Here is a 12,666-nt window from a genome sequence, read left to right on the forward strand (position 1 = left end):
CAAATTTGCTCAGTTATGAGTTTAAATGTTGCTTTAAGAGTAGAGTTAACTCAAGTTTGATAATTCCTGACGCTATAGGTTAATACTCATTCACTGAATTGAAACGAATCCAAAAATATTTAAAGAAACCTATGGGACAATATTATAGTATAGCTCAGCATAGAAATCCAAATAGCTAGGGGAAAAAAAAAAATCACTGTAAAACTTACCAAGGATTTTATTAAAAAAGTGAGTTTTAATAATTTAAATTTGCTTATACTAAACTGAATGCTTTATTACACTGTCATCTTTTAGGGTTTCAAAATGTGTTTCTACACTAAACATTTTACTGAAAATTTGTTATGAATTAAAGATATATCCACGTATGATAAGACGTTTGTTTTCTGCAATACACCAGGGGCTCATCTTTTACCAGTTGGGCCGTTAAGACCAATTACCTAATAAATACTGAAATAAATTACTAGCCATGATACTTACGCCGCATCTCATTAATGACAAACATCGGCTTAATAACATCCCCAGGATTACTGAGTGCCTGGGTGATATGTGCTTGCATGGTACACATCATACAAAATCCTTCTGCGTGACCTGAAAGATAACGATGATAATCCTCCAAATTAGCAAAATATGGCTATACAGACACCACGGACCACTTTAAATAAGGGGCGCACTCCTGAAATGAATTAATGACAATGGCTACTGTGTGTCACACCTTGAGCTAGCGTCATTCATTCTCACCTAATTCTCCAACAGGCCTAAGTGATCAATATATACGGGCTCAATTTCATAAGAGAAAAACAGACTCAGAGAGTTAAAACTTTGCCCAATGTCAGATTAAGTGGATGACACATGCTGAACTCAAATATTTTCTTCATTTTCAAAGCTTGTGCTCTTAACTACTCTTCATACTGGGAAAAATAGGTTTTCTCTTATACTACCATTTGTCTCAAACAGTAAAAAAAAAAAAAAAAAAAAAAAAAAAAGTCTCCATACAAGAAGTTCAAAGCCTTTCTGTAAATATTCTGGTCTTGTTGGACATGTACAGGGGTCTCTGTTACACATTTCTTCCTTTTTACAACTTCTAAAAAACGTGAAAACCATTCTTAGCTCATGACTAACTGGTTCTACTGATATCCCGTGAGTAGAGGCCACAAATGCTGCTAACCATCCTACAAAAAACCCAGGCCACCCCCCACAACAAAGCATTATCTGGTTCCAAACATCAGTAGTGCTGAGATTGAGAAACTCACCTTAAACTAAATCCTGCTCAGTACCTGCCTCACAAAGAGCCTTGAAAGGTTCAAACTCTTTCCAACTGATACAACTGTGTCCCAGAATAAAGCTCAAAAATATTTATAGGAATCAAAAAGAAAAAAAAAAAACCTTCCACACCCAAAAACATAACATTCTAATTAAAGACTACAAGGCATGAAAAATGCAGGAATGACCAATAACATGGAGAAAATAAACAGAAACAGACCCAGAAATGGCACAGATAATAAAATCAAGAGACAAAGACATTAAAAAAATAAATTATATACACATTCATGTGTTCAAGGAGGTAGAAAAAAGCAAAAGCATGTTCGGGGGAGCCATGGAAACAGATCCAAATGTACTTTACAGGTGAAAGGTAGAATCTCTGAGATGAAAAACACAGATGAGATTAATAACAGATTAGACAGAAGAGAAGAAAACATTAGTGAACTTGAAGACTCAGCAACAGAAATAATCCATAACGAAACACATACACACACAAACTCAGAACAACAAAAACATTAGCATATCAGTGAGCAGTGGGACTCCAAGTTAGTCCCTAAAAATACATATAATTGGAGTATGAAGGAACAGAGTATTTCAGGAAATAATGACTGTCTATAGAGAGCACAAAGGAGATTTAGAGAATGATGCTACGGTTTTGTTTCCTGAAAAGGTGATGGTTTGCATGAATCTATACCTGTGTTAAAATTCATTGAACTGTGCACCAAAAAGTTTAACATTACTCTAATGACAAAAATAACAATTTTTTAAATGACTGGAAGTCATGCAAATTTCAAACAGTACGTCTACAGATCTAAGAGTCTCAGTAAGTCCCAAACAGAAAAAGACACAAGAAAACTACACAAAAACTAGTCAGACTGCTTAGGACAGTGATAAAGACAGCATCATAAAACAGTGAGTAAAACAAGCAAAACAAAACATGTATACAGAAACAAAGCTAAAACTGACAACAGACTTCTTGTCAGAAACAACACGGAACAGAAAACAGCACAGTAACATCTTTCAGGTATTAGAAGAATAATGTTCTTCTCACACTGTATAGAGCACAGAATTCGAGGCCCCATGAAAACATCTTTCTAACACAAAGATGAGACTTTCACTTCTGGGAAGACAGAGGAGAGGTTCTTCCTCCCATTCCTCTGCGAAATAGAAAAGCCCTGGACGTTGTCTGTAAAACAAATATAAGAAGGCAGTGAAAGACAGAGGAAAAGACAAGCTAGCAACTGTGGAACCCAGAGAATGACATTGTGGCAAGTTCCCTGGGTTTTCTTTGTGCCTCAGATAGTCCAGAGCTAAAGAAGCTAGCAACCTGGAAACACCAACAAATAGAATAAAGCCCCAATGAAAGCCTGCTTTCTGCAGCCAAAAGACCAGCGTGGCAAGACAGAAAACTTTTAGACAGTAATTCTCTACTCTAGCCACACACCACAGAAAAACAATGACTCCCAGACCCCTAGGCCAGCAAAGGCCAAGTAGGCAGCCTAAACTTCCACTTGCCAGGCTGTAATGGGGCACCCAACCCACTCACTCGGAGTAGTGTTAGAGAAGGTGGATTAGGAGCTAGAACTTTCATCCATGTGGAGTGATAACAATCACACCTCATCCCACAGCAAAGATCAGGTGAGGAACCTGGACTTGGATGCCAGCCCCTGGTAGTGAAGACGACTCCCTCCAATTCGCCATTGGGATAGTATCAGAATCAGGACTTTCGACATCACCCAGTGGTACAAAGCTGCTGTGGTGTCAGTGGAGACCAGGTGGAGAGCAGGAACGAGGAGCCCCAACCTCCCCCTGCCCCCATGCTTCACGGGCAGAAGCCTGGACTTCTACCTCAACCTAATACTGCTTCCTTTGCCAGAGTGCTATCGCAGAAAGCCCGCTGAAGCAATCATTAGGTAAGATCCACATAAAACCTGTAACACAAAAGCGTCCAGGTTTCAACTGAAAATCACTCATCATTTCTCAAATGAGTGAAAAAAGACAATAAAGAGATGATGCCTGCACTGAGATGATACAGATGTCAGAATTATCTAGCAAAGGTTTTAAAGAAACCAAGATAAAAATGGCTCAGCTGATAATTACAAACACACTAGGAACAACTGAAAAATACAGAAAGACTCAACAAAGAAATAGGAGATATGAAGAACCAAGTGGAAACTTTAGAAACAAAAAATACAATAATCAAAATAAACTCAGTGAATAAGTTAGAAGAATAGAGATTGCAGAAGAAACAAATCAGTCACCATGAAGACAGAACAGCAGAAATTACCCACTCTGAAGAATGGAGAGAAAAGAGACTGGTGGGGGCGGGGGGGGGGGGGGGCAATGAACAGAGCCTCAGGGACCTGTGGGACTCTAACAAAACATGTAGCACACATGTCATCAGACTCCCAGAGGAGCCCCAGAGGGCTGAAAAAGTATTACACGGAAGGAAGGCTGAAAATTTCCCGAATGTGGTAAAAAATAGAAGTCTATAGATTCAAGAAGCTGAGCAAATCCCAAACAGGAAAAAAAAACCTATCCCAAAACATGTCATAACTAAACTTCTGAAAACTAAAGACAGAATCTTGAAAGCGGTGAAAGAAAACAGTACACTACCTATGAAAGTGTGTGTGTATGTGTGTGTGTGTATGAAATAAACAAGAAAAATGACAGACTTCAGATCAAAAATGGTGGAGGCCAGAGGAAGTGGCACAATTTTCAAGGTCTGAATGAAAAGGAGTATCCGCCCAGAACCCTACACACAGTGGAAATACCCTTCAGGAATGAAGGCAAAATCAAGACGTTCTCAGATGAAGCAAAAACTAAGAAAATCTGGGGGCGCCTGGGTGGCTCAGTCGGTTGAGCATCCGACTTCGGCTCGGGTCATGATCTCGTAGTCCATGAGTTCAAGCCCCGCGTCGGGCTCTGTGCTGACCGCTAAGAGCCTGGAGCCTGCTTCAGATTCTGTGCCTGCCTCTCTCTCTCTGCCCCTCCCCTGCTCACGCTCTGTCTCTCAAAAATAATGTTAAAAAAAAAATTAAAAAAACAAAGAAAATCTGTCACCAGTACACATACCTTAAAAGAATGACTAAAAGAATTCTCTCAACAAAAAGGGAATGATTTTTTAAAAACAGAAACCCTGGAACATCAAAAAGGAGGAAAGAAATAGTAACAAAAAATAAAGGCAAATATAATAGGCTTTCTTTTTCTCAAGTTTCTAACTTATGTGACGATCAAAAAAATTGTAACACTGTCACTGATATGGTTCTAAATGTAAGTGGACGAAATATTTAATTACCTGACAATTAGGGGAGACTAAAGAGAGGTAGAAGTTAAGGTTTCTACACTTACCTTTATTTGGTAAAATGACACCAGTAGACTCTGATAAGTTACGTATATATAATGCAAACCTAGAGTAACCACTAAAAAGACTACATATACTCAAAAATGTTAAAAATAAATCAAAACAAAATTATAAAAAAATATTCACGTAACCCACAGGAAGGCAGGGAGAAGGAAACAAAAACAAAAAACAGAGAGAAAACAAAATGACAGACTTAAGTCCTGATTTGTCAATAAGCTTAAAAATGTAAATGTTTTAAACATACCAATTAAAAAAACCCAGATTAACAAAGTAGATGGGATAACGTGACTCAATCATATGACACCTCCATTTTATATATATATATATATGTATATATATACACATATACATATATATGTGTATATATGTACGTACATATATACACATATATATACATATATACATATATATATGTATATATGTACGTATATATACATATATATGTGTATATATATACATACGTACATACACACATGTGTATATATATACATACATATATACACATATATATGTATATATATACATACATATATATATACACACACAAAAACTTACAGCAATCCTCAATGTGTTTTTACCAAACAACAAAGCTGCAATACACATGAACCAAAACAGACATAGAGAAATCCACAACTAGAGCTGCAAACCTCAACATCCTTCTGTCAATAAATGAACAATGAGAAAATCAGCAAGGATACAGAACTCAGCAGTATCATCAGCCAATGGGATATGGACAACTTATAGAACACTCCAGACAACAGCACTATACAAATTCATTTCAAGGGTTCATGGAACATATACCAAGACAGACCGTATCCTGGGCCACAGAACAAACCTCAAAAAATTGAAGAGAGTGGAACCTGGGTGGCCCAGTCAGTTGAGTGCTGAACTTAAGTTCAGGTCGTGATCTCACGGTTTGTGAGTTTGAGCCCCCCACTGCGATCACTGCTCTCAGTGCAGAGCCTGCTTTGGATGCTCTGTCCCCCTTTCTCTGTCCCTCCCCTGCTTGTGCACACGTGATCGCTTGAGCTCTCCCTCGCTCTCAAAAAAAATAAATAAATAAATAAAATAAATAACACATTTAAAAATTTTAAGAGAATTGAAATAATAAAGGATATGTTTTCTACCACACTGGAATCATAAAAGAAATTAGAGAAAGATAACAGGAAAATCAATAAATACCTGGAAACTAAGTAACATGCTTCTATATAATCCATGGATCAAAAAATAAGTATCAAGGGAAACTTAAAAATGCACTGAACTAATGAAAAAACAACGTATCAAAAATGCAGAGACACAGCTAAAGCATTGCTGAAAGGGCAACGTACGGGTATTGCCAATATCAGAAACAAAACCCTGCAGATACAAAAAATTGAATTTGTAATTTAAAAACTCTCAAAAAGGACAGCTCCAGACCAAGATAGCTTCACTGATAAAGGCTACCAAATGTTTAAATATGAACCTACATCAAGTCCACACAATCTCTTCAAAAATCCAGAGGAGTTAATGTATCCCAAATTCATTTTTTATAAAACTAGTATTACCCTGATAATGAACCAAACAAATATGGTACAAAGTTAGAGAACAGACCACCATCTCTCATGAATAGATACGTAAAATTCCTTAATAAAATATTACAAGTAAAATTCAGCAAAACTCAAAAACGATTACGCATCAGGGGAGAGAGGGGAAGATGTCACGGACTAGGAGGACCCGAGGCTCAACTCGTCCCACGAATACAAGATAACTGTCAAGTCATCCCAAATACCCTAGAAATTGATCTGAGAACTGGAAGAACAAACTCCACAACTAGAGGCAGAGGAGAGGCCACATGAAGGAGGAGGAAGAGCAGAGCCACAGACTGGGAGAGAAAATGTGGCTCCTGCAGTAGGGAGGGAGCTGCAGTCACTGAAGAGGGCAGGGCAAGAGACATACTGGCACACAGGGCAGTGCAAGGGGAGAAGAATCCCCAGAGCAACTGGCTCGCAAAGCAAAAGGTTCCAAATTTCCTGAGTTCTTACCACCCGAAGGGTTTAAAGCCTGGAGTTTTAAAGGTCAGAGTAAGTGGCTCTGGTAGAGATCAGAAGACACTGCTGCTGCTCTTGGAGAAAACAGACCTACGGCGTGGAAACAAGATCTGATGAGTGCCTGAGGCACACAGTAGGGAGGTTAGCTGCTCATCACAGAGCATGTCCAAGAAAGAGGGTGTTCACAGAGAGACCCCCTTGGGAACAAACACACTGGCCACCAGCATTTCCTTCCCTCTGCCCTGCAGTGTAAACAAGGAGCCACCTGTGGGAACCAGGACAGCACCAACACTCACTACCTAACATGCTGACGCTAAGCCCTCCCCGCCCCCCCCCCCCCCCCCCCATGCTCTGGAAGAACCTCCCTTCCCAGTCACACTTGCCACAGTCCCAGTGCAGCAGGTCCCTCCCCCAGAAGACCAAACTAAACCCCTGCTAACCTCCATCCCCCCAGCCAGGAGTTTTTCAAGGCCTCAGTTCTGGGTGGCAGCAGCAACAGGTCTCATTTTACAAGCAGATCAGGGCACACCCAGTTAAAACTCATCACATTCAGGCCAGGGACCAAACACTGCCCACAACAGGCAAAGAGAGCCTCTGCAGACAATCAGCCTGAAAGGTAAAGTGGCCAGAATACAACAGCAGAGCACACACAGCTCACGGTGGAGACATTCCTGGCAGCGCCAGGCCTTGGGGAACAGGAGATACTACACTGCGGGGCACTATGTGACCTCTCCATAAAGTCATTACCCTCCAAAACCAGGAACCATAGGTCACTTTCCTAACACACAGAAACAAGCACAGGGACTTAGACATAATGAGAAGACAAGGAATTTGCCCCAAATGAAAGAACAGGAAGGCCATGGCCAGAGATCTGAGTGGAACAGTTTTAAGTAACACAGCTGACGGAGAATTTAAAGCAATGATCATAAGGATACCAGCTGGACTTGAGAAAAGAGTGGAGGACATCAGTGAGACCATTAACAGAGATGAGGAATAACATAGCAGAGATAAAGGGCTCAATAAATGAAATGAGAAACATGCTTGATGGAATAAACAGCAGGTTGGAAGAAGCAGAGGAACAAATGAATGGCCTAAAAGAGTAATGGAAAGTTATCAAGCTGAACAAAAGAGAGAAAAAAGAATTATGCAAAACAAGAATAGGCTTAGGGAATTCAGTGACTCCATCAAACATAACATTCATATTGGGATCCCAGAAGAAGAGAAAAAAAGAGGCTGAGATTTTATTTGAAGAAATAATAGCTGACAACTTCCTTAATCTGGGGAAGGAAATAGGTATCTTGATCCAGGAGGCACAGAGAACCCCCAACAAAATCAACAAAAGTAGATCCACACCAAGACGTATTGTAATGGCAAAATATAGTGATAAAAAAAAATATTAAAATATTAAAAAATATTAAAAGCACTATGAAATTACAAGTCAACCACAAGAAAAAATCTGGAAAGACCACAAATACATGGATTAAAAAACATCATACTAAACAATGAATGGGTCAACCAGGAAATCAAAGACGAAATTTAAAAAGTAGAGGCACATGGGTGGCTCAGTTAAGTGTCTGACTCTTGATTTTGGTTCAGGTCATGATCCCATGTTTTGTGAAATCGAGCCTTGTGTCAGGCTCTGGGGTGACAGCATGGAGCCTGTTTGGGATTCCCTTTCCACCTCTCTCTCTCTCTGTTCCCCTCCTACTTGTGCATGTACACACATGCTCTCTCAAAATAAACATTCAAAAAAGGTTTTTTTTTTTAATAAATTAAAAAGCAATGGAAACAAATGAAAATGAAAACATAGTGGTCCAAAACCTTTCAGATGTAGCAAAAGCACTTCTAAGAGGGAAGATTACAACAATACAGGCTTACCTCAAGAAGCAAAAAAAAAATCTCAAATAAACAACCTAACCTTGCACCTAAAGGAGCTAGAAAAAGAACAACAAACAAAACAAAAAACCAGCAAAAGGAAGGAAATAATATAGATTAGAACAGAAATAAATGACACACAAACTAAAAAAATAATAGAATGGGTCAGTGAAGCCAAGAGCTGGTTCTTAAAAAAAAAAAAAAAAAAAAATCAATAAAATTGATAAACCTCTAGCCAGACTTTACCAAGAAAAAAAGAGAAAGGACTCAAACAAATAAAATCACAAATGAGAGTGGAGAAACAACCAGCACCACAGAAATACAGTTAAGAGAATATTATGAAAAACTATGTGCCAACAAATTGGACAACCTGGAAGAAATGGATAAATTCCTAGAAACATACAAACTATCAAAACTGAAAGAGGAAGAAACAGAAAACTTAGACCAATAACCAGCAAAGAAATTGAATCAGTAATCAAAAAGCTCCCAACAAACCAAAGTTCAGGGCCAAATGGCTTCACAGGCAAATTCTACCAAACATTTAAAGAAGAATACCTATTTTTCTCAAGCTATGCTAAAAAACAAAAAAGGAAGGAAAACTTCCAAACTTATTCCATGAGGCCAACATTACCCTGATACCAAAACCAGATAAAGACTCCACTAAAAAGAGAACCACAGGCCAAAAGCCCTCATGAACATGGGTGCAAAAATCCTCAATAAAATACTAACAAACTGAATCCAACAATACATTAAAAAAATCATTCACCATGATCAAGTGGGATTTATTTCTGGGTTGCAAAGGAGGTTCAGTATTTGCACATTAATGTAATGCATCACATCAATTAAAAAAAACAAAACCATACGATCATTTCAACAGATGCAGGTTAAAGTACAACATCCAATTCATGATAAAACTGTCAACAAAGTAAGTTTAAAGAGACCATACCTCAACATAATAAAGGCCATGTATGAAAAACTCACAGCTAGTATCATCCTCAATGGGAAAAAACTGAGAGCTTTCCCTCTATGTTCAGCAACAAGACAGGGATGTCAGTCTCACCACTGTTATCCAACACAGTACGGGAAGTCCTAGCCATAGCAATCAGACATGAAACAAAACAAAAGGCATCCAAACTGGTAAGAAGTCAAACTGTCAGTACTTGCAGATGACACGATACTCAATATAGAAAACCTGAAAAGACTCCACCAAAAAACTACTAGAACTGACCAATGAATTCAGTGAAGTCATAGATACAAAATCAATGTACAGAAATCTGTTGCATTTCTATACACCAATAATGAACCGGCAGAAAGAAAAATTAAGAAGTCTATCCCATTTACAATTGCACCAAAAACAATGATACCTAGGAATGAACCTAACCAAAGAAGAGAAAGAGCTGCACTTTGAAAACTATAAAACACTGATGAAAGAAACAGAAGAGGACACAAAGACATGGAAAGACACTCCATGTACATGGACTGGAAAAATATTGTTAAAATGTCTATGCTACCCATAGCAATCTACACATTTAATGCAATCCCTATCAAAATACCAACAGCAATTTTCAAAGAATTAGGACAAACAATCTTAAAATTTGTATGGAACCACAAAAGACCCCAAATAGCCAAAGCAATCTTGAAAAAGAAAAGCAAAGCTGGAGGCATTACGATTCCAGACTTCAAGTTATATTACAAAGCTGTAGTGGTCAAAACAGTACGGTACCAGCACAAAAACAGATATATGGATCAATAGAACACAATAGAAAATCCAGAAATGGGGGCGCCTGGGTGGCTCGGTGGGTTAAGCGTCCGACTTCGGCTCAGGTCATGATCTCGCGGTCCGTGAGTTCGAGCCCCGCGTCGGGCTCTGTGCTGACAGCTCAGAGCCTGGAGCCTGTTTCCGATTCTGTGTCTCCCTCTCTCTCTCTGCCCCTCCCCCCATTCATGCTCTGTCTCTGTCTCAAAAATAAATAAAACATTAAAAAAATTTTTTTTAAATAAAAAAAATTAAAAAAAAAGAAAATCCAGAAATGAACCCACAATTACACTGTCAATTAATCTCAGACAAAGCAGAAAAGAATATCCAATTGGAAAAAGTGTCTTCAACAAGTGGTACTGGGAAAACTGTCAGTAACATGCAAAAGAATGAAACTGGGCCACTTTCTTACACCAACACAAAACCAAATTCAAAATGGACTAAAGACCTAAATATGAGACCTGAAACCATAAAAATCCTAGAAGAGAGCACAGTAAGTAACCTCTTTGACATCAGTCATAGCAACATCTTTCTAGACATGTCTCCTGAGGCAAGGGAAACAAAAGCAAAAAGAAACTATTGGGACTTCATCAAAATAAAAAGCTTCTGCCCAGCGGAGGAAACAATCAACAAAATTAAAAGGCAGCCCATGGAATAGAAGATATTTGCAAATGACATATCCAATTAAGGGATAGAATCCAAAATATATAAAGAACTTGTAAAACTCAACACCCAAAAAACAACTAATCTAATTAAAAGATGGGCAGAAGGTATGAACAGACACTTCTCCAATACAACATCCAGATGGCCAACAGACACGTGAAAAGATGCTCGTGACCACTCATCGTCAGGGAAATGCAAATCAAAACCATAATGAGTTACCACCTCACACCTGTCAGAATGGCTAAAATCAACAACACAAGAAACAACAGTGTTGGCAAGGATGCAGAGAAAAAGGAACCCTTGTGTACTGTCGATGGAATGCAAACTGGTGCAACCACTCTAGGAAAGAGTATGGAGCATCCTCAAAAAGTTAAAAAGAGAACTACCCTACAATCCAGCAATTGCACTACTGGGTATTTACCCAAAGAATACAGAAGCACTAATTCATGCATAACGCATCCCTATGTTCACAACAGCATTACTTACAATAACCAAGATATGGAAGCAGCCCAAGTGTCCACTGATTGATGAGCAGATAAAGAAGATGGAATATATACCCACAATGGAATATTAAGTCAGAGAAAGAATGAATTTTTGTCATTTGCAATGACATGAACGTACTTAGAGAGCATAATACTAAGCATAAAAAGTCAGTCAGGGGTGCCTGGGTGGCTCAGTTGGTTAAGCGTCCGGACTCCTGATTTCAACTCAGGTCACAATCTTGTGGTTTGTGGGGTCAATCCCCGCATCAGGCCCTACTTAGAGCACAGAGCCTGAGTGAGATTCTCTCTCTCTCTCTGTCCCTCCCCTACTTGTGCACATGTGCAATCTCACTCTCTCAAGATAAACACTAAAAGTCAGAGAAAAACAAATACATGATTTCACTCACGTGTAATTTCAGAAACCAAACAAGCAAAGGGAAAAAAAGAAGGGAGAGAGATAAACCAAGAAACACTCTTAACTACAGAGAACAAACTGATGGTTACCAGAGGGGAGGTGAGTAGGGGGATGGGTGAAATAGTTATGATGAGGACTGGCAGATTAAATAAAAACTTTTAAAAATAGTAATACTAACTCCAATGACCAAATGGAGTTTATTCCAGGGATATAAAGACAACTGAATACTGGAATTGGAACATCTACCAGTATAATCTACCATATTAACAGGCTAAAGAAGAAATATCACATGATCACATCAATCTGATATAGAAAAAGCATTTGACAAAAATCAACACTTATTCATGATAGAAAGCAGAAAGCAGAAAAACAGAAATAGAACTTCTTTAACTTAATAAAGAGCATATACCATAAAACCTACTGCTAATATCAAACTAACTGCTCTTCTTTCTAATAACAAACAAGGCAAGGATGTCCACTCTCATTCTTACTCAACATAGTGCTGGAATTGTAGCCAGTGAAATAAGACAAGAAAAGGAAATAAAACGCATACCAATCAGTAAGGAATGAGTAAAACTGTCCACACTTGCCTATAACAGGACTAAGAGAAAAATCCAAGGAGTCTAAAAAATAAAAAATAAAAAAAAATGCCTAGAACTAATAAGTGAGTTTGGCAAGATCACAAAATATAAGATTAACATACAAAAATAAAATGTATCTTTATATACCAGCAATTAACATGTGGACACCAAAACTAAAAATATAATGCCACTTACAATCCCTCAAAAAATATTCAGGTGTAAATCTAACAAAATAAGACAAAA

The 12,666-nt window shown here is 38.4% G+C and overlaps 1 protein-coding gene across 2 annotated transcripts in view; it reads right to left on the bottom strand.

The window, feature by feature from the left end:
- The window catches only part of USP42 (ubiquitin specific peptidase 42), a 47,377-nt gene that overhangs the window by 18,976 nt on the left and 15,735 nt on the right, over window positions 1–12,666 (bottom strand). For both annotated transcript variants that reach the window (XM_045461013.1, XM_045461012.1), the window contains exon 4: window positions 478–588. In XM_045461013.1, coding sequence (XP_045316969.1) covers window positions 478–588 — 111 coding nt within the window. The remainder of the gene's footprint in view (window positions 1–477; window positions 589–12,666) is intronic.

The sequence above is a fragment of the Leopardus geoffroyi genome, chromosome E3 (genome assembly GCF_018350155.1).
Source record: "Leopardus geoffroyi isolate Oge1 chromosome E3, O.geoffroyi_Oge1_pat1.0, whole genome shotgun sequence".
NCBI lineage: Eukaryota > Metazoa > Chordata > Mammalia > Carnivora > Felidae > Leopardus > Leopardus geoffroyi.